Genomic DNA, 22879 nt, shown 5'->3' with positions numbered 1-22879 from the left:
GAACTTTTAAATATGGACGTAGATTTTTAGCTATCTCTTCTCCGACCTATATTTGAAAATTGATTGACAGAAAAAAAGTGTGTTTGCTTTGTCGCGTGACAGAACTATTAATCGTTAAAATTGACAATCCTTTTTAACTAGGTAAAACTGTCAGACCAACGAAATATGGCAATATGAAATATGAATACGTAATATGTTTTATGGTCACTTACATTTTGGTCACTCTTCGTTAGAGTGCACAAAATATTATACAATTAAAACATAATTAGGTAAAAGTTGATCTTGTTTTGTGTTGCAAAGTATAGTAGATATAGCGGGTTCTCGTCCTCCTACAGAAGGAGAAACCCGAAAGTGTGAAGTTAGTATCCTGACTATAGTTCTCGAGAGTTCCGTCCAAATTCATAGATGTTTCTCAAGTCTCAGATCTCAGATCTCAAATCTGTCTTTGTTTCGCGCATGATAATGTAATAAGCAAGACAAAGACAGATTTGAAATTTGAGATTTGAGATCTGAGATTTGAGAAACGTCTATGAATTCGGACCTAAGAGTCCCCTATAGTACAAGTACATATTAAGAGTTCTGCTGAATAATGATTTCAAATTTACATTAAAAAAATGGGATACTAACTTCCTTTCAAAATTAAAAAACAAATAGTTCTGAGAGGCTGAATAGCTTTATTTAGCGAATGTCTAGAGTTCCTGATAAATAAAAAAAATTTAGTAAATAAAAAATAAATTATTAAAAAAAAATTTTAGATATAACAGTTCTGTGATATTTCGACTGTTATTTTATTTATTTTGAAGAATTCTCGATGATTAAACAAATCTAAATCCAAAAATAAAAAAAGTTCTGACTCATAGCAAAGTTTAAAAAATCGGCAAACACTACATGTATCTTATTATGTAATCATGCAATCACGTTGAGCCATAAGACTTTTCATTAGAACTCGTCGAAAACTGTCCAGAATTCTATCAGAACTAGTTATCCGAACTTTTAAAAATTTTTCGATTCTGGAACTTACAACTTATTAGTGTAAGTTCCAGAGTTTAGTTAAAACGGTTGAAGCAACTCATAATAAATTATACCTTTCATATCTCACTAAATACAACATAAAAAAAACCTGTGAATATTTAATTTCTCCTAATGTAGAAGGCATTCCTAGGTTCCATTTACAAATGTTTTCAAAAGTTTTCAAAAAGAATCTTATTTATCTTACTTATATTTCGAAGAAATGCTGACTATCAGAAATTACTTTGCAAAACATATTTTTCATCTATAACTTCAATATGACGCCGTTGCCAACGAAACTTTGTTAACAACATCGTTATAGTAAGACGTGTTCACAGTATTTAAAGTAAATTTTTAATATGTACCCATAAAAAGATATTTCCATTTTTCGAATTATCCCGTTTGCCGAATTGCTCCGGTTTCCCCTATTTAAATACATAATACATGTTTACATGTGTACGCGTGCACGTATATTAGAACCAACCTATTCAAATATACTATTAACTATGACCGTTAAAATTAAGATTATTATTAATCATTAGTATTATGTGTCGTTAGTGTTAGTGCAACATTTTTTGTCCGGTAAAAGAATGAATTTATAAATTGCATGAAGAATGCAAGAACTCGTACATCTGTGCCAACACAGCCATATGAAAATCATTTAAAAAAGCAGTATATGTATGTAAACATTACGTACATCGTATGCTGGAACAATCTCTTTGTCGTGTATAATAGGCGAATTGTTCCTAGACATTATTGCAGCCATTTTTAACGGTGAATCTCTCTCTCTCTCTCTCTCTCTATTTGTCCTTTTCTCTTCTTACTGCTCGCCGTAATCCATACATCTATGCTTTTTCCATTTTGTTTTTAACATTAAGATGCATAATAATTTCACATATCTTGTACATAAAGTAATTTTTATCACTTATTTCACAATAATCACATATCTCGATCAGTAGTTTCTTCTGGAGTTGCATTATCAATTTCGACGAAACTTCTTTATCGACTGCCACAATCGGTAAAATCATCAATTTTTGAACGTGTAATATTTTGAATTACAACTTTTCACACTCGTATCAGTTCACGAAATTCTAAAGCACATTTTTATATAATAATTTAATGTTTGAAGCACTTAAGACGTGAAACACGTGTAAATCGATTTTCAAAAGCAGCGGAGTAAATAAATTTTAAATATCGACGGCATTATTTGGTGTTTCTTCACATGAAATTATCTGCGATTAGAATTGTGATAATCATAATTTCAATTGTTTAATAATGCAATGAGTGTGTTTTCAATCATTTTAATTACGTGTTTATGGAAAACAATAAATCACGATAGCTTCTTCATTTTTCAAATAATATTACATCATTAGAAAATATAAGTCTTCCGTAAAAATTGAGGCTTAGGAAAAAGATTTAAACGTATCATATATTCAAACTCTTCGAATAATTCCAAGTAAAAACAATGAGCATCCAGATCAAATATTTTTGATAGTTCAGACAATTCAAACTTAAACAGTGATCGGTTTATAATTTCAATTCGTTATGTCTGAAGTTCGTACAGTAAAGAAGATTGAAAAAAATAGTATGCATTGAAAATAAAAGATTTCCACGAGTTTTTTCTTTTTTCTATATTAAAATTCTCTTCGAAAATGACTTTGATTACTACCAATAAAAGTAATGCAGTTAGCAGAAGTAAAAATTACTTATGTTGTGTTTCGTTTTTTCTAGAGTTCCTATAATAAAAGTTAGGCAAATGTCGTGACGATTTTTGGTTGCCTCAATTTGTCATATGTAACAGCGCAAATTTTAAATATTTTTGTTTGTAAAAAAAAATAATAATTGTCAGAAACATTAATAGTTCGCGACCAATGTCAGATTTGACCCAAAGTTAATATAAATTTTTTTTAATAATGTCGGTAAATTAACTATTTGTGATATAAACAAAATTATCGTTTTATAAAAAGATAAAAAAGTACCAAATAGATGTAATTACCAATAACTATTGCACAATTATTTAAAAAAATATAAAATTCAAATAGTTTAATTTATTAAAAAAAACCCAAATGGTAGTTGCCTTAATTCTGATTTAAAAAATAATTTCACAAAAATAAGCCAATTAAAATAAAATTTATTAACCGTTTTAAATGTATTCTGTAACATATAATGCATGTTATAAGATAAAAATATATTATACGGTCTACATAAGCTTTGCAATTTTTTATTTTGTAATTAGTAGAATTAAAAAATGATAGCTAGATTAAAAGCGGAAAAACATTTCTGAACATTAATTTGAAATATGTGACAATTTCAAATATTTTTACGTGATATAGTGAAGATTATTAGAAAAAGTGCCATTTAGGCCGCGTACACATACATTCAATATAGCTTAATGTTTCTTTTTTTCATAAAAAGTATTAAAAAAATAGATAATAAAGCAATTCAATGTTACATTAATAAGTTTAGAAGTTTATTAACATATTGATATGTCTATTGACATATTAACATAGAACACACAAAGAATTAATTTCGTAAAAAATTTATTAAGTAAACAATCAACTTATCTTAACTTTTCCCCATTAAAACCATGGCTTATGAATCGAAATTTAGTAGGTGTATTAAAATTAATAATTAATTTAAAGTAATAAAAGTATTATTGTAAAAAAAACATAATCCATGTATGTTATCATTATTGATCTAGGCAATATTAGTTCTACCTTATAAAAGTTTTCTTTTTTTGGTTGTAAATAGGATGTTATAACAAAAATATAAATTAAATATATTATTGTAAAGTAAAAATATAGATTCAATAACACAAATTACGAAAATCAATAACCATCACTTGATAGTTATAGAAAGCAGTATCCCACAAAATATTACAACATAAGAAACACAATAAAAAAATTCTACTTTTGATCTCAGCGTTAATAATAAAATACATAAACTGAGCAGTCAACTAATGTAAACAAGTTACGTTGATAGATTGTACGATATAATGTTATTTGTTTAGTTCATCATGTAACTACTCAGAAGGCCATATTGAATATTAGACCACATATGATACATTCATCTTATTATCTAAAGTTTTGTAGTAATACAATAGTTAATATTTTTAAGTTAAAACACTAACATTTGGGTTGAAGATTTACTCTTAAACACATACACTTGGGCTAAGTTAAGTAATATAAAATGTATAATTATTTTAATTGATTTAATTAATTTAATTGATGCAATTTTTTGAGATAGTACTTTTTCAATAAGAATTAATGTTGCTATAACTCGGGTTTTATTTTTTTTAAGTAGTTATACAACAATTATTTTTTAAAGAATGTCTATATTTCGTACCTCTTTTTACTTTTTTTAAAAAAATGATTTTGAAAAGAAATTAAGGCATAAAAAAGTTCATTTATGATCATAAAAATGTCAGCTTATATGTAAATGTAAATTGCTAATAATTTAATAACTGTTACAACCTCTACATTTTCACATTAGAATTTTCGTCTTTTGTATTACATTATATCATATATTCCAAAAATCTACTAAAAAAATACAATAGTTTTGAAATATGTATAAAAATAAAAAGTCACGTAACTTTTCTCTTAAGTTGGAGAACTTCCTTAAAAGATGTACGTTTACAATTTGTAAAAACTCCCAAATGCAAAGTGTTCATGACACCATTTTTATTTTAATATAGGGGAGACCGGGCCAATTCGGAAAACTTTTTTTTCTTTTGCGTCTCCTGACTCCTATATTCATTTAAAAAAAAGTTGGACGGTTTGAAAGGTTGAAGCTTTCCCTTCACAATGCCATTATAGATAAAACACGAAAATGTACTTGATTTAAAGTACATATAGAAATGTCGACCAATGCCAAATATGTATTTCGAATAACCCCGAGCCTGGGGTAATTTGAAGCTAATCCAAAATATTCTGAAATTTATATTTTAAAATAAAAAAATGTAAAAAAGCTACTGTTAAGACTTTGTTTTATTCAGAAAAGGATATGAAAAGTATTATGAAGAGATGTTGTATACAATAAAAGAATACAAACATACAATAAGAATTTTATTGTTTTCGGAACAAGTCAGGAACTATTCGTATTTCGTGTAATTACATCTATTGAGTATTAAATTGTGTATTTGGTACATAGAATGTAAACATAAAAGAAAAAAATCGTCCAAACAATGATTCAACGTTTGGTGTTTCGAATAGTCCAGACATCAACTGTGTATATTATTGTGTATAATCGACAAAAAATAGACATTACACAGCAAAAAGTAAACACAAAATGTTTCAAATACATTTAATTAAACACAATACATTCAAAATTTTCACAAAAAATCGTATTTATCTTACTTAAATTTCGAAGAAATGCTGACAATCAGAAATTATTTCGACTGTCGCAAAACACATTTTTCACTACTACGACTTCAATATGACGCCGTTACCAACAAAACTTTGTTAGCAACATCGTTATATTAAGACATTAACATTGTTATATTAAGCATTTAAAGTAAATTTTTAATATGTACTCATAAAAAGATATTTCCATTTTTCGAATTGCCCCGGTCTCCCTTACGCATTAATGCGTGACGCACCATAATCATACATATGCATTGGGTACATGCATGTGACTGAACGTACATATTTCGTAGAACCTTTCAAAAAAAAAAAAAAAAAAAAAAAAGAAATATATGACACAAAAGTTAGAAATTTTTCATTCTTTTATAAAACCATATACATTTACACTAATTCATAAAATTTTATGTATTTGCAAATAACGTTTATATATAATAGTAATTATTTTTCTTTTAATTTTTATGTACAAATGATGTTTTTATTTTAAACACTTCTAACAGTCATGACAAAATTTGTTTACTTGAGAAAAAGTTCTTCGCAAAATAGCAAACGTATTGAGCAAAAAATTATATTTATGATTAAATAATACTACATAGTAAAATAATTTCGGTTAGAAATTCCGCTTTGTAGTTATCACTGCTACAATGTTATTAGTAATAATTATAATATTTTAACCTGACATATACAATATATCTTATAAGTAGCGCAATTCAAGTTCAATTGTTTAAAAGACAGTAACTTAGACACAAGCAAACTTTATTATACAAAAGATGTTAAAAATATTATCCTTCAACGTTCCTACATAGTGCAACACGTTTTATTAAATTTCAATTAACCGCTACGCTTGCTGTCTTCAATTCGGTATTCCATCCAAAATTTATCAGCCAATCTTTTAATTGTGAATTCATTAAGTCTTGCAACATCCGGCAATACATTCTGAAACAACTCATTTCCGCATACAAATTCGTTCGAAAATAAAAACACGATGTTTTTGTTCATAATGCATTTTCGACTTTGATACACAATTATTGTCACAAACACAAAACTGACTAAAAGGTCTGCGCGACGCTATGATTACAAAGTAGAGACTTTAGTATTGCCATTCCACGCGTTGGAAAATTTTCCAGCTATTTCTAAAATATCTCTTTTATATCAAAAATTTGAATTGCGTTACTTATAAAACATACTATGATTATACCATCTAAAAAAAATTTAATCTAATTACTTCAAATATTAATATGGCAAAATATCAAAATATTGTAGTTAAAAAAAAAAAAAAAACATTTTTGTATAATAAATTCAATTGCAATTATAGCGAATACAATTTTTCTTTACTATTTGTTTACTATTTACAAAATATAAATTAATAGCTATTATTTGCGTGGTTAAAATAATTATAAATATAAGGAAAGATTGCCAAAATCGTCTATTACATAAAAAAATTCAATCGCTGTATATTCTATGTGAGATTATTTGAAAACTATATAGTACTGCCAGTAACGTGCGTTTTATTATATTCAAAACACAGTAGAAATTTCTATACGTTTTAAAAATCTATATTATAATTTAGGAGCCCCATTTCCTAAATCGCATTACTTGTAGACTTATAAAAACTTCTTATTAAAAAACATGATGCAAAAAATTATGAAAAAATTATATGAAAAAAAGAAAAATTGTACTTTCAGCATTATCCCATAAAAGGAATGATTTACTGTTATTTGCTTTCACTATGTGAAAAGAATGAAGCTTTTTGATGAAAAGGATCCACATTTGTACAAAACCCATTTATTTTAAACATTAAACAAAACTCATTGGTCTCTTATTTTTTCGACCTTGTTTAAATATACAAAAGATATTTAACTCCTTACTGTACGCTTCGATAAGCTTATATCTTTTCTTTATATGCATTTCTGGTCTTGAGAACAAATAATTGTTCTCCTACATTTCACAAAACCGTCTGTTATTGTCTTATTAAATTAATATTCTGTCAGCACAAATTTTAAACACACTCTCAATCACCGTCTGTTCGTCATTTTCTCGACACATTTTCCACTTTTGCGAGAAAAAAGAAAAGATCACTCTGACACTTATCGTCAAAACGATTTTACACTCTACGTAATGTTAAAACAGCAAAATTGTCGCATCTGCACCGTCGAAGAAAAACAAAATGGAAAATAATGACGAATAAGAGTGACGACGAACGTCCAACTCTATACTGATTGTGAGTCTCACCAACGGTTCTACCGTTCGACTATGATCCCCACTCACTTTCACGCCTGTGGCTCTACCTGCCATACTTACGACAGCACTTTTTTTCATTACGTCTGTGTGTTCCATCATGTGTTCTACCTCTCTAACGCGATGTAATACGTCGTGCATATTGTACACGCATATGCGCGTACCCATAGTGAGCAGTGTTTCTATAAAATAATTTAAATAATAATCTACATAAGGAAATGACTACATTTTATCTATACAAACTCTACATAGATAAAATAAAAATATTATCTCCATTTTTATGTTAAATAAAGTGTTTCTTTAAATAAAAGAAGTAGTTTTAGATAAGAGTTTTTAGAAATTATATAAAAAAGTGATCTTCTAAATTATGTACGTAATTAATGTAGTGAGTTTAATATTCATGTTTGTAGTCCGGTACAAATTTTTTATTAAAATGATATCAACACACTTTTTATTTTAAAAATAAATAAATCGTTTATTGTGTCTGCTATCAAACACCATCAGGATTTAAATTAAATTAGATGCCAAAACACGGAACGTTATATAAATAATTTTTTTTTTTTAAGGACAAATAACCATCATTCTAAAACTAGAACTCTTTTGATTCGGCATAATCAGCAACATTAAAATACTTTCATATATAGAATCTAAATCTAAAGAAAAAAAATTCTTTATTTTTTATCCATACGATAAAATAAATTTTTTTTAGTACAATCTTTTTTTTTGGAATAAAAGTTTAGAATATCAGAAATGTGGCTGCATAATCGGCATTGCAAAAAAATGATTTATTGTGAAGTTATAAAGAAAAAACCATTAAGCAAAAATAAAAAATTATTCAAAAACCTCAAAACTTTTAAAAACTTTAAAATACGGCGTTTTAAAAGTCTCTAAACTGAAAAATCATCTTTTCAAGAAAAAATTATAGCCTTGTCATTCCTTTTAAAAAGTACAATTATGTAACAAGAATATGAGATATTTTTAAGTGTATAAAAATTCACTTTTCTTTAAAAAATCATATCTTTGCAACAAAAACTTTTATGAATTTTAAAGTTAAGTCTTAAAGTTAGCGTTTTAAAGTTAAAGAGCCATACTGGCAAAAAAATTATGTCATTGTCGTTCCTATTTAAAAAGTATAATTATGTAAGACGAATATAAGGTATTCTTGATTAACTTAAAGTGTCTAAAATTGAAAATTGATGTGTTTCACGATATATTTTGGAACCTGCGCAGAAGCTTCCTTTTCCCAAAGTAACATACGCGGACAAACCTGTACGAACGTGTTTTGTTTGGTTTTTTTATTTAATATAAGATTACTCATAAAAAAGTTACACTCACATATTGGTCTCATATGAAACATATCAATCGAAAAAGGAGATTTCAAACTTTTTTACCTGGTCTGAATCCTTCTATCTCATTCCGTCTTCACGCAGTATTTTAGTGTTTTCCATATTACGCGATATTGGCTATTTTTTTTAACATTTCTTCAATGCTGTATTTGATTTTCTTTTGATTTCTTATTGTATTTCTATTTTATTTTGTTATTATTTTTATTTCTTATTATTATTTTGATTTTATTGTTGTTATGTATTTATTGTACACACACACACACACATGTAAGTCTATTGCATATGCGCTTGAATAAATACGTAGAGCATTCAATAAATAACGCTCTCTCTTTCTTTCTCTCTCTTTGTACGTGTTTTTTACTTTTTACCCAAATGACTTGAAATTTCGAATGCAGCTATGCACACAGCAGAATGGATTGCTAACTGTTTGCCATTAGCAGACTGTACATACGCAACATGTGACCGCGCCATTTCCTGGCATTTGTAACGGTATGGATACACCAATGATTGTTCCAAACGTAACATTCGATTCGATTCATACATTTTTTAACAATCTTACTTTTATATTAAACTTTTATATATTTACATTATTTACTTTTTATTTTACACACTACATAAAATATAATTTTATAATAATATGCAATAAACAAAATAATTTAATTGCACAAATATTTTTAAAATATTTTACATAAGTTTTCGAGTATTATGCAAATTACGTTTAATATTATATTAACGTTTTTATTAATATTATAATTAAAGATGTTCTGGCTATATAATCCCAGACAAAAGTTGCTTAAATTCGAAATTGATGAAATTCTACGTTTTTATAACTTAAGGCCACTTTGTGGGTCTATTTTTTCAAAATTTTCGATTTTTCAAAAACATCATTTTCACCTTAAGTATGTAGAATTAGTGTACAAATAGTTGTAAATCGATTATCGACCGAGGATAAGTCCCACAGGCGCTTATGAGCTAGTACTTATTAGAGCGCCTAGCGAACCGTCAAAACCTCAATGCATCGAAAGAGCGAAGAACTGCCCTCAGAGACATGCAATCTGCCCAAAATGACTATTACGATGAGCAGGAATCATGTATGGAGCAGGCATCGCCGATTAAGCGTAAAAAACTTTTTTTTATAATTATACTAACAATTTTCAACAAAAAACTTTAAACGCGTTTTTCTCGAAACCACGTTTTTCGGGGTAAAAAAATTTAAAAGTCTGTCTTTTTTTTGCTCAAAACATTTAATTCTAGTACCGGCTATAGCCACTAACATATATTTTAAAAATCTTTTGGGTTTTTTTTGTTTCAGACGATTTTAACTCGAGATATCGTGTCGAGAAGTCCCGAACTTTTCTTCCGACGTCCACTGCAGCCACCATTTTGACGCCGCGCATGCGTGAAAAAATTGAAAAACATTTTTTTTATAAACTACAATGTGTGACTTATAATGTATAAAAAGTCTAATTAAATTTAATACATTTTACTATTGAAAATAAATTCTTGCAAATATGTCAAAAAGACCCACAAAGTGACCTTAAGACTTGCACCATACGTGCTCGTATCATGTATAGGACTTAAATAATGGCAGTTACCATGATATTTGGCACAACAAATAAATATATTTTGCTATTTTTGCGATTGTCGGCCAAAAAACTTTTAGACGTGAATTTTACTAGAAATCAAATGTAAGAAATGAAAGAACTAGACGCATGTTGATAACATTTAATGCAATTTAGTGTATATCAGATATCAAATGGTATTTAAAAATCTATAAGATATTTAAATAAATATCATTAACATAATATTTGCTCTTCTAGCACTTTATACAAGTCAAAATAGAATGTGGCTATGTAGCGTGGTTATGTAGCCTATTCGGAAATTTGACATTTACTGAAATTTTACGTCGTTTTACCATTAATATCTTAATAACAAGTTAGTAAATCGGTATAAACTCTTTTTAAAAATATTGCTCAATGTTGTATTTACTCATCAACAAAGTTTCAGAATATTGGCAATGTTGCTTCTTTATAATTTCGTTGATATAAGTGGAAATGTACTGCTATACCATAAGAATACATGCAAAATTTAAAGCTGAATAACTCGTGAACCAGTTAAAGGATCGATTTCAAATTTTAAACATGTGGTGAGATAATAAATAGAAACAATTTATAAAATTTTCAAGGCACTGTCAATGTTAGACGTTACCGCCAGTACATCCTTAAGAAAGACTGCAATTCCGCATGTGACAATTGAAGACAAAGAATTTCGAACAAGTGACGTATCACAATATTCCAGCAATTGTTAAAACGGCTATTTCAACATCAATTACCAAAAAACATCATTGCGTGTTTGGGAAAAAAAAGAAAAACAGGAATCTGTTTAATTCCGAAATAATAAATAAATCAGATTTTTTAGCGTAAGTAATAGACCTATTGAAATAGGTTCAGTAGTTGTTGACAATGTCAATAAGTCGATTAGTGACAATGGCGAATCACATGCTGTTGCAAAATTGACACTTCTTCCTGATTAATTTGAATAAACGGAAGCAGCATCGCCAGTAGCAGTACTAGAACCAAACTTGCGAATTCTAATAAAAGGACTTGCTAAGTAAGAAATTTTTTCACGTAAGCAAATTATAACCTCTATTAAGCTGGACCCCCCACCAGCGAAAATCGAGTTCGCACTAGGTCAAAAATTTAGTGCTTTTTAGGTGCTACTTTAGTACTCTAGTCCGAATTTTGGTGCTCAAACCGTTTAGCAGTAATTAAAAAAAAAAATGGGGGGGTGCAGCTTAATGGCAAGCTGGACCCCCCCATAATAAAAAAAATATATACAGTGGTCACAAACACAAAACAAGTACACTAGAATTTAGTGCTAATTTAGTGCTCAAAGAAACCCCTAAAAAAAAATTAAAAATTAATAATTGTTTAAAAAAACATCACTATAAACCCAGCGCAGCATTGCGATCTTGGAGAACAATACCTACAGACCACTAAATTTGTATGTTTTCGGTAGTAAAATAACATGGAAAACGAAAATAATCATAATACAACAGGATTCAAAGTTATTAATATAATAATAATTATTAATTCCTGTCCAATAGTGGAAAAAATTAATTATCAGATCGTCGAATTTGACGCTTGTAAAAATTATATACTAAAATGTTATTTAGACATCGAAGTATCAAAATATATCAATTTTAAATCAAGTGCTCACTGCAAATTGCTGAAAAATAAATTGTTTATGCGCGGAGAGCGCGCGCCGCGCACTAACTTTACTCTCCAGATCGTCAGAAAATTTGGTGCTCGTAAAACTCTTATATCAAAATGTTCCTTAGACATCGTAGTATTATAATAAATTAATTGCGACTTTAGTGCTCGATGCCAACTGCTGAAAAATAAATTGTTTATGCGCGGATAGCACGCGCCGCGTACTAACTTTACTCTCCAGATCGTCAGAAAATTTGGTGCTCGTAAAACTCTTATATCAAAATGTTCTTTAGACATCGTAGTATTATAATAAATTAATTGCGACTTTAGTGCTCGATGCCAACTGCTGAAAAATAAATTGTTTATGCGCGGATAGCACGCGCCGCGTACTAACTTTACTCTCCAGATCGTCAGAAAATTTGGTGCTCGTAAAACTCTTATATCAAAATGTTCCTTAGACATCGTAGTATTATAATAAATTAATTGCGACTTTAGTGCTCGATGCCAACTGCTGAAAAATAAATTGTTTATGCGCGGAGAGCACGCGCCGCGCTACTAACTTTACTCTCCAGATCGTCAGAAAATTTGGTGCTCGTAAAACTCTTATATCAAAATGTTCCTTAGACATCGTAGTATTATAATAAATTAATTGCGACTTTAGTGCTCGATGCCAACTGCTGAAAAATAAATTGTTTATGCGCGGATAGCACGCGCCGCCTACTAACTTTACTCTCCAGATCGTCAGAAAATTTGGTGCTCGTAAAACTCTTATATCAAAATGTTCTTTAGACATCGTAGTATTATAATAAATTAATTGCGACTTTAGTGCTCGATGCCAACTGCTGAAAAATAAATTGTTTATGCGCGGATAGCACGCGCCGCGTACTAACTTTACTCTCCAGATCGTCAGAAAATTTGGTGCTCGTAAAACTCTTATATCAAAATGTTCCTTAGACATCGTAGTATTATAATAAATTAATTGCGACTTTAGTGCTCGATGCCAACTGCTGAAAAATAAATTGTTTATGCGCGGAGAGCACGCGCCGCGCTACTAACTTTACTCTCCAGATCGTCAGAAAATTTGGTGCTCGTAAAACTCTTATATCAAAATGTTCCTTAGACATCGTAGTATTATAATAAATTAATTGCGACTTTAGTGCTCGATGCCAACTGCTGAAAAATAAATTGTTTATGCGCGGAGAGCACGCGCCGCGCACTAACTTTACTCTCCAGATCGTCAGAAAATTTGGTGCTCGTAAAACTCTTATATCAAAATGTTCCTTAGACATCGTAGTATTATAATAAATTAATTGCGACTTTGGTGCTCGATGCCAACTGCTGAAAAATGAATTGTTTATGCGCGGCGCGCGCTCTCCGCGCATAAACAATTTATTTGTCAGCAGTTGGCATCGAGCACTAAAGTCGCAATTAATTTATTATAATACTACGATGTCTAAGGAACATTTTGATATAAGAGTTTTACGAGCACCAAATTTTCTGACGATCTGGAGAGTAAAGTTAGTGCGCGGCGCGCGCTCTCCGCGCATAAACAATTTATTTGTCAGCAGTTGGCATCGAGCACTAAAGTCGCAATTAATTTATTATAATACTACGATGTCTAAGGAACATTTTGATATAAGAGTTTTACGAGCACCAAATTTTCTGACGATCTGGAGAGTAAAGTTAGTGCGCGGCGCGCGCTCTCCGCGCATAAACAATTTATTTTTCAGCAGTTGGCATCGAGCACTAAAGTCGCAATTAATTTATTATAATACTACGATGTCTAAGGAACATTTTGATATAAGAGTTTTACGAGCACCAAATTTTCTGACGATCTGGAGAGTAAAGTTAGTACGCGGCGCGTGCTATCCGCGCATAAACAATTTATTTTTCAGCAGTTGGCATCGAGCACCAAAGTCGCAATTAATTTATTATAATACTACGATGTCTAAGGAACATTTTGATATAAGAGTTTTACGAGCACCAAATTTTCTGACGATCTGGAGAGTAAAGTTAGTGCGCGGCGCGCGCTCTCCGCGCATAAACAATTCATTTTTCAGCAGTTGGCATCGAGCACCAAAGTCGCAATTAATTTATTATAATACTACGATGTCTAAGGAACATTTTGATATAAGAGTTTTACGAGCACCAAATTTTCTGACGATCTGGAGAGTAAAGTTAGTACGCGGCGCGTGCTATCCGCGCATAAACAATTTATTTTTCAGCAGTTGGCATCGAGCACCAAAGTCGCAATTAATTTATTATAATACTACGATGTCTAAGGAACATTTTGATATAAGAGTTTTACGAGCACCAAATTTTCTGACGATCTGGAGAGTAAAGTTAGTGCGCGGCGCGCGCTCTCCGCGCATAAACAATTTATTTTTCAGCAGTTGGCATCGAGCACCAAAGTCGCAATTAATTTATTATAATACTACGATGTCTAAGGAACATTTTGATATAAGAGTTTTACGAGCACCAAATTTTCTGACGATCTGGAGAGTAAAGTTAGTACGCGGCGCGTGCTATCCGCGCATAAACAATTTATTTTTCAGCAGTTGGCATCGAGCACTAAAGTCGCAATTAATTTATTATAATACTACGATGTCTAAGGAACATTTTGATATAAGAGTTTTACGAGCACCAAATTTTCTGACGATCTGGAGAGTAAAGTTAGTACGCGGCGCGTGCTATCCGCGCATAAACAATTTATTTTTCAGCAGTTGGCATCGAGCACCAAAGTCGCAATTAATTTATTATAATACTACGATGTCTAAGGAACATTTTGATATAAGAGTTTTACGAGCACCAAATTTTCTGACGATCTGGAGAGTAAAGTTAGTGCGCGGCGCGTGCTCTCCGCGCATAAACAATTCATTTTTCAGCAGTTGGCATCGAGCACCAAAGTCGCAATTAATTTATTATAATACTACGATGTCTAAGGAACATTTTGATATAAGAGTTTTACGAGCACCAAATTTTCTGACGATCTGGAGAGTAAAGTTAGTACGCGGCGCGTGCTATCCGCGCATAAACAATTTATTTTTCAGCAGTTGGCATCGAGCACTAAAGTCGCAATTAATTTATTATAATACTACGATGTCTAAGGAACATTTTGATATAAGAGTTTTACGAGCACCAAATTTTCTGACGATCTGGAGAGTAAAGTTAGTACGCGGCGCGTGCTATCCGCGCATAAACAATTTATTTTTCAGCAGTTGGCATCGAGCACCAAAGTCGCAATTAATTTATTATAATACTACGATGTCTAAGGAACATTTTGATATAAGAGTTTTACGAGCACCAAATTTTCTGACGATCTGGAGAGTAAAGTTAGTGCGCGGCGCGTGCTCTCCGCGCATAAACAATTTATTTTTCAGCAGTTGGCATCGAGCACTAAAGTCGCAATTAATTTATTATAATACTACGATGTCTAAGGAACATTTTGATATAAGAGTTTTACGAGCACCAAATTTTCTGACGATCTGGAGAGTAAAGTTAGTGCGCGGCGCGCGCTCTCCGCGCATAAACAATTTATTTGTCAGCAGTTGGCATCGAGCACTAAAGTCGCAATTAATTTATTATAATACTACGATGTCTAAGGAACATTTTGATATAAGAGTTTTACGAGCACCAAATTTTCTGACGATCTGGAGAGTAAAGTTAGTAGCGCGGCGCGTGCTCTCCGCGCATAAACAATTTATTTTTCAGCAGTTGGCATCGAGCACTAAAGTCGCAATTAATTTATTATAATACTACGATGTCTAAGGAACATTTTGATATAAGAGTTTTACGAGCACCAAATTTTCTGACGATCTGGAGAGTAAAGTTAGTACGCGGCGCGTGCTATCCGCGCATAAACAATTTATTTTTCAGCAGTTGGCATCGAGCACTAAAGTCGCAATTAATTTATTATAATACTACGATGTCTAAAGAACATTTTGATATAAGAGTTTTACGAGCACCAAATTTTCTGACGATCTGGAGAGTAAAGTTAGTAGGCGGCGCGTGCTATCCGCGCATAAACAATTTATTTTTCAGCAGTTGGCATCGAGCACTAAAGTCGCAATTAATTTATTATAATACTACGATGTCTAAGGAACATTTTGATATAAGAGTTTTACGAGCACCAAATTTTCTGACGATCTGGAGAGTAAAGTTAGTGCGCGGCGCGCGCTCTCCGCGCATAAACAATTTATTTTTCAGCAGTTGGCATCGAGCACTAAAGTCGCAATTAATTTATTATAATACTACGATGTCTAAGGAACATTTTGATATAAGAGTTTTACGAGCACCAAATTTTCTGACGATCTGGAGAGTAAAGTTAGTACGCGGCGCGTGCTATCCGCGCATAAACAATTTATTTTTCAGCAGTTGGCATCGAGCACTAAAGTCGCAATTAATTTATTATAATACTACGATGTCTAAAGAACATTTTGATATAAGAGTTTTACGAGCACCAAATTTTCTGACGATCTGGAGAGTAAAGTTAGTACGCGGCGCGTGCTATCCGCGCATAAACAATTTATTTTTCAGCAGTTGGCATCGAGCACTAAAGTCGCAATTAATTTATTATAATACTACGATGTCTAAGGAACATTTTGATATAAGAGTTTTACGAGCACCAAATTTTCTGACGATCTGGAGAGTAAAGTTAGTGCGCGGCGCGCGCTCTCCGCGCATAAACAATTTATTTTTCAGCAGTTGGCATCGAGCACTAAAGTCGCAATTAATTTATTATAATACTACGATGTCTAAGGAACATTTTGATATAAGAGTTTTACGAGCACCAAATTTTCTGACGATCTGGAGAGTAAAGTTAGTACGCGGCGCGTGCTATCCGCGCATAAACAATTTATTTTTCAGCAGTTGGCATCGAGCACTAAAGTCGCAATTAATTTATTATAATACTACGATGTCTAAAGAACATTTTGATATAAGAGTTTTACGAGCACCAAATTTTCTGACGATCTGGAGAGTAAAGTTAGTGCGCGGCGCGTGCTATCCGCGCATAAACAATTTATTTTTCAGCAATTTGCAGTGAGCACTTGATTTAAAATTGATATATTTTGATACTTCGATGTCTAAATAACATTTTAGTATATAATTTTTACAAGCGTCAAATTCGACGATCTGATAATTAATTTTTTCCACTATTGGACAGGAATTAATAATTATTATTATATTAATAACTTTGAATCCTGTTGTATTATGATTATTTTCGTTTTCCATGTTATTTTACTACCGAAAACATACAAATTTAGTGGTCTGTAGGTATTGTTCTCCAAGATCGCAATGCTGCGCTGGGTTTATAGTGATGTTTTTTTAAACAATTATTAATTTTTAATTTTTTTTTAGGGGTTTCTTTGAGCACTAAATTAGCACTAAATTCTAGTGTACTTGTTTTGTGTTTGTGACCACTGTATATATTTTTTTTATTATGGGGGGGTCCAGCTTGCCATTAAGCTGCACCCCCCCATTTTTTTTTTTAATTACTGCTAAACGGTTTGAGCACCAAAATTCGGACTAGAGTACTAAAGTAGCACCTAAAAAGCACTAAATTTTTGACCTAGTGCGAACTCGATTTTCGCTGGTGGGGGGTCCAGCTTAATAGAGGTCAAATTATATGTGTTTAAGATTATAAATTCTTTTAAGAAAATTTTACATTACTACTTATATATAAAATAATAAATTGTTAATTTGATACTAATTTTTTTCTGTTTAAAAACGGGTGTGCGAATGTCCTTATTTTCTTTGAATAGAGTGCTGTCTAAGTACGTAAAACGATATATAATTTTATCTTTCATCTAGATTATAAATTTAAAATTAAATAATCTATATCTTATCTAAGATATGTTTATATTCAATATACTTTATCTTTATCTTTATACATAAATTTAAGTTATTTAAGCGCAACACTACATACCTACATTATGTTATAATAGAAACTAAATCAAGGCAATGAAGATTTCATTAAGTTATTATTGAATTCTAAATATTCAAGATATAAAATTAACAATATCAAAGAATAAGGCGGCGAGTACAAGTCAGGCGCGGTAAATGGTGTGCAATGTAGCAAATTGCAAATAATTAAAACAGCATTGTTTATTCTCGAACGTTTCGGCTCATGTTTTGAGCTATCCCCAGCGTACGCAGTCTTCACAAAGAAATCTCTAGTAATGGAGCTGAGGATGTCTCAAAACATGAGCCAAAACGTTCGAGAATAAACAACAATGCTGTTTTAATTATTTGAAAGTTGTTGCGCACCATTTACCGCACCTGACTCATACTCACCGCCCTTATTCTTTGACATTGCCAATTTCACGAGTGTCGATTCCTAAATATAAAATTAAATTAAACAGAAATCAATTTAGTTAGAAATAATAACATATAATTATATTTTAACCAAAATGTTGAGGTCCTTTAATATAAAAAAATCTGCGACGCATGCGCTGCATCCCATTTTTTGCATAGTTCTAATTTTCCCCTTATCAGTAGAAATCAAAACTGGTGTTGGAAATCATTTCAAGCATAAGTAATACAAAATTTGATCAATCACACGCATACATACTCCGGCACTTTTAAGGTTTTTTTTACGTTATTTTCCTATTACCTTATATTTTTTTTCAAACGTAGAATAAACAGTGCACTCAAATAAAACATTTTACTTTTCATTACAAATATCATTGAAATAAAATTAAAAACTAAATAATAAGAAGGAAGAATGTTAAAAATAACAATGTTTAAGATGAATTTAGATAATTAATAAAAATAAAATTAATATTAAAATAAAAAAATTTATTTGATAATTGGCTATTTTAATTTTCGGTTAGAAAGATTTGAGAGATGTGTATAATACTGAGTTTATAATTTACTTACCCTATCCTGTATCCTAATATTTTCCTGACCTCTCTTTAAATTAGGAGCCCGAAGAAACTTGCTCGTAAGTAATGGTTCCATTATGAAGGCGAATTTTCTTCTCTTGTTAGGATTCCATATTCAGATTTTATTTCATCTTCTGCAACAGGAATTGTTTACATATAACTCATGTTAAATATAAAAGAGAAAGATCAATAAGAGTGACTTATAGTTCTCACAAGATTTTCAAAAAACAATTTTTTTTTGTATTACACGATTATTAAGAATGTCAAAAATAACCATTAGGCAAGAAAAAACTTGATCCGTAAAACCATAATTAATTATTAATCTAGATATATCATTATGATATTCTTTTCATGGCTAATAAATAAAATAGTAAAATATCATTACATTATACAATACTAATTTACTGTCTTTTATATCAATCGTTGTATTTCTTTCATAATTAAGAATTGTAACAAGTAATTCATAAAGTTCGTTATCATTATTGCAGCCGTATTTTTCCACATAAAAACAAAATGGAACAAATTAGCCAGTATTTTCTTCAATTTTACTCTTCCAAAAAATTAAGAGTACTGAAGTACCTCATTATCATTGCCGTCTTCTTTCTTTAAAAAAAAGAGAGAAACATGATTTTATCTTCCATTATATTTTTTTGACTGATTAACCCTTAAACACATAAATAGGTCTGAGAAACCCCATATGAAGTTTCGAACGCTTGCTGTGTAAAGGCGGAATAAGATAGGAGGTTCGGACCAGGACGTAAAAAAAGTTTGAAATCTCCTCTTTCGATTGATATAGCTGATCAACTTTTTTGGTCAATTAGAATTCGTACGGTAGCAAAGTTTTAGGGTCAATGGGACCTATATAGTATATAAGTAAAATTTTTTTTGTGAGTAATTTTATGTAAAAAAACTGGACAAAACACGTTCAAACAGATCCGTACGTGTATGTTACTCTGTCTAAAGTTAAAATACTATAGTGCCGTGAGAAAAAGGACTTCTGCGTAGAGTCCAAAATATATTATCAAATATACATCAATTTTCAATTTTAGACACCTTAAATTAATCAAAAATATCTCATATTCGTCTTGTTACGTAAATATATTTTTTAATAGAAATGGCAGTGACGTAATTTTTTTTTTTTTTGAAAGTATGACTCTTTAGCTTTAAAACGTATTGTAAAATATGTTAAAAAAAGTCATAATTAAATAAATTCATGGAATTCGTAGCGTTATGAAATCACATGACAAATCGATATTTCGGAACCTTTTCATATTCATTAGATTACCACTCTCGGTAGTATAATAAGCTATACGTGGCGAATTCATTAAGCAAAAGTAAAATTAAATGTGTGTCCCACTCAATCGTGGGAGATCGCAACCTACGCAAATTCCGCACTGAATAGCAGTAAGTAGCTCTCAAAGAAGTAGAATAATGATTTATTTTAAAGAAGTTAATAGACATTATAATGTACGAGTAAGTATTTATGTCATTTATGATGACAAACTTCTTTCAAAATTTTTCAATCATCAATGGTATTATTGTTTTCGGCACACTAAACTATAATAATTCAGCAATATATTAAAAAATTGGACACTTAAATTTAAAAAATAGTATAAAAATGGTATACAGGGTGTCTAATAATTAATGATAAAACTCTCGCATATAGGCAGAATGAACCAAACTGAATCAAAAAAACCTATACCGTTTTGCGATTTTCGCAATAGTTAACGAGTTTTACATTAACAAAACCGAATTAGTTGAACCCTCCACCAAATCCAAACGCACGATCGAGGTTGCTAGGTGCGCAGGGAGTTGTTTACTAGCAACAATGGTTACGCAAGAACGGCGCGTAACGCTGGATCCCCACTCTGAGTTGCGAATGCCCTCCGCTATTCCTATTAAAACGAAACCTTTTAACAGTTTAGAAAAATGTACTTTTGTGAGTATGTGAAGGCAATATTAGTTGACGTTAAGTAACATTCTAGTTAATATAATATAATATTAAATCATTTAAATTAAGATTATTGTTGGGTAAAATATCGTTTAGAATAAACTTTCTCAATCATTACTCTTATTTTTTGACAAAAAATATTTTTTATTCTTCTTTCGGCGTCGAATGGCCTTTTCTTACAAAACGTGCTTTCTCTCCTCTCGCCATCTTGCTACATCTCTCACGATCTCAATCGTTGCGCACGCACGCACTTCCCTCTACACGTATCGATCGCGACACCTATCGATATTTCAAATCGTGCCGTGACATCCTCCGCGCCTTGAAAAACTTGATTTTTCAAAATAAAGAAACTTTCGAATTTATACTAGGTTATAAAAATACAAACAAAAAGCAATTACAAGATAGCCTATCTGGTTGTAACGCAAACACTCACAATCTAAAAATATAGTTAACTTATTATTCCAAAGGTAATACGCAAATTTTCTGGATTGTGCGTTGGGTTAGTCCCACTGAGTCTTTATCTCTACTGTCCTATCCATCTGATACTGTAATAAGTTCAGTTATACGACCTAGTTTTCATTAAAGTGGAAGAGTGTTGTCGTCTCGTAACAACACAAGAGCACCCACCTTGAGGTAATTGTTTTCTTTAATATCTTTCCACTTTTGCCTAGGTTGTAAATTTGTGGCATATTCTTGCTTCCAAAATCTTTGTATTATGCTAGATAATAGCTAAAAACGATCTATTTACCGGTATCTCCTCAAGATTGGGTTCCGGTATAGCCGTCAATGGTACTTCTACCAAAAAATGGCAAAGAGTAAGCTAAATCCGAGGGGTCAGTCGACACGGGAATGATTGGTCTCAAATTCACTATGGCTTCGATTTGTGCAAATAATTGTAATAAATGTAATTAACTCTTCAAATGTTAGACTAGTTTGATGATTATTTTTAAGTAGGCCTTAGCCGCTTTTACGGCAGACTCCCATAATCCACCTACATGAGGAGAATATGGTGGAATAAATGTCCACTTAATGGACTGTTCTGCAGTAAAATCTAAGACTTTGATCTTTAATTGTTCATGTTTTAAGAAGTTTGCCAACTCATTTAATTCGTTGTTTGCTCCAACAAAATTTCTACCATTATCTGAATATAAGTGACAACTTTTATCGCGTCGCGCTGTAAATCTTTTTAATGTGTTAATAAAAGCAACTGTAGACAAATCAGAAACGACTTCAAAATGAGTAGCCTTAGTCGCTAGGCAAACAAACACTGCCAAATATGCCTTGCCCGTTTTATTTCGCAATATTTTAATTGTAAAGGGGCCTGCATAGTCAATCCCTACTTGAGCGAATGAACACCCCGAATTTAGCTCCTTACCTTATAAGCGAGCTTCGCAAGCAGTATCGCACTGCATAATCCCAGTCGTGGAATAAATATTACTTTTAGTAGAGCTATTCGAGATTTAAAGGTTAACAGTCGTGCAGTTCTATTTCCGGTAGAGCCAACCAGCATAAGTAAATGCACGCTCCATAAGCTGATTGATACGCATCACAAAATCTATGCATCTCTATTTCAATGGCGTCTGTAATTAGCCGTGATTACCTGACGCGGTATTTGCACCTCTTCCATGACTTCAAGACGTTCCTAGTAAGAATTGCACTCGAGTATAAATTCAATTGATAACCTGTCATCCCAATTTACGCTTAACTTCCACAGTCTTCTCATAAAGAATTTCGCTTTCACGACAACAGGTCCAATGAGACCCATTGGATTATACATCTGGGCGATAATTAACAAGATGCTATGTTTAGATTTGCACGCTCCGCTAGATATTGTCATCTTAAATTTGAACGTATCTTTATGTGAGCTCCAACAAATACCTAA

General features: G+C 31.2%; 1 protein-coding gene across 9 annotated transcripts in view; it reads right to left on the bottom strand.

Annotated features, from left to right (window-relative positions):
* Positions 1 to 22879, bottom strand: part of LOC105206048 (mitogen-activated protein kinase-binding protein 1) — a 165478-nt gene that overhangs the window by 103816 nt on the left and 38783 nt on the right. For 5 of the 9 annotated variants that reach the window (XM_026138091.2, XM_026138089.2, XM_026138088.2 and 2 more), the window contains exon 2: positions 19042 to 19180. In XM_026138091.2, the coding sequence (XP_025993876.1) occupies positions 19042 to 19122 (81 nt within the window). In that variant the 5' untranslated portion in view covers positions 19123 to 19180. Of the gene's footprint in view, positions 1 to 1705; positions 2241 to 7234; positions 7918 to 19041; positions 19181 to 22879 lie in introns of those variants that run through there. The other 4 variants (XM_039457650.1, XM_039457651.1, XM_039457652.1 and 1 more) reach the window with 4 other exon arrangements.

The sequence above is a fragment of the Solenopsis invicta genome, chromosome 14 (assembly GCF_016802725.1).
Source record: "Solenopsis invicta isolate M01_SB chromosome 14, UNIL_Sinv_3.0, whole genome shotgun sequence".
Taxonomy (NCBI): Eukaryota; Metazoa; Arthropoda; class Insecta; order Hymenoptera; family Formicidae; genus Solenopsis; species Solenopsis invicta.
The sequence above is the reverse complement of the archived record's forward strand: the minus strand, read 5'-3'. Positions and strand labels throughout refer to the sequence as shown.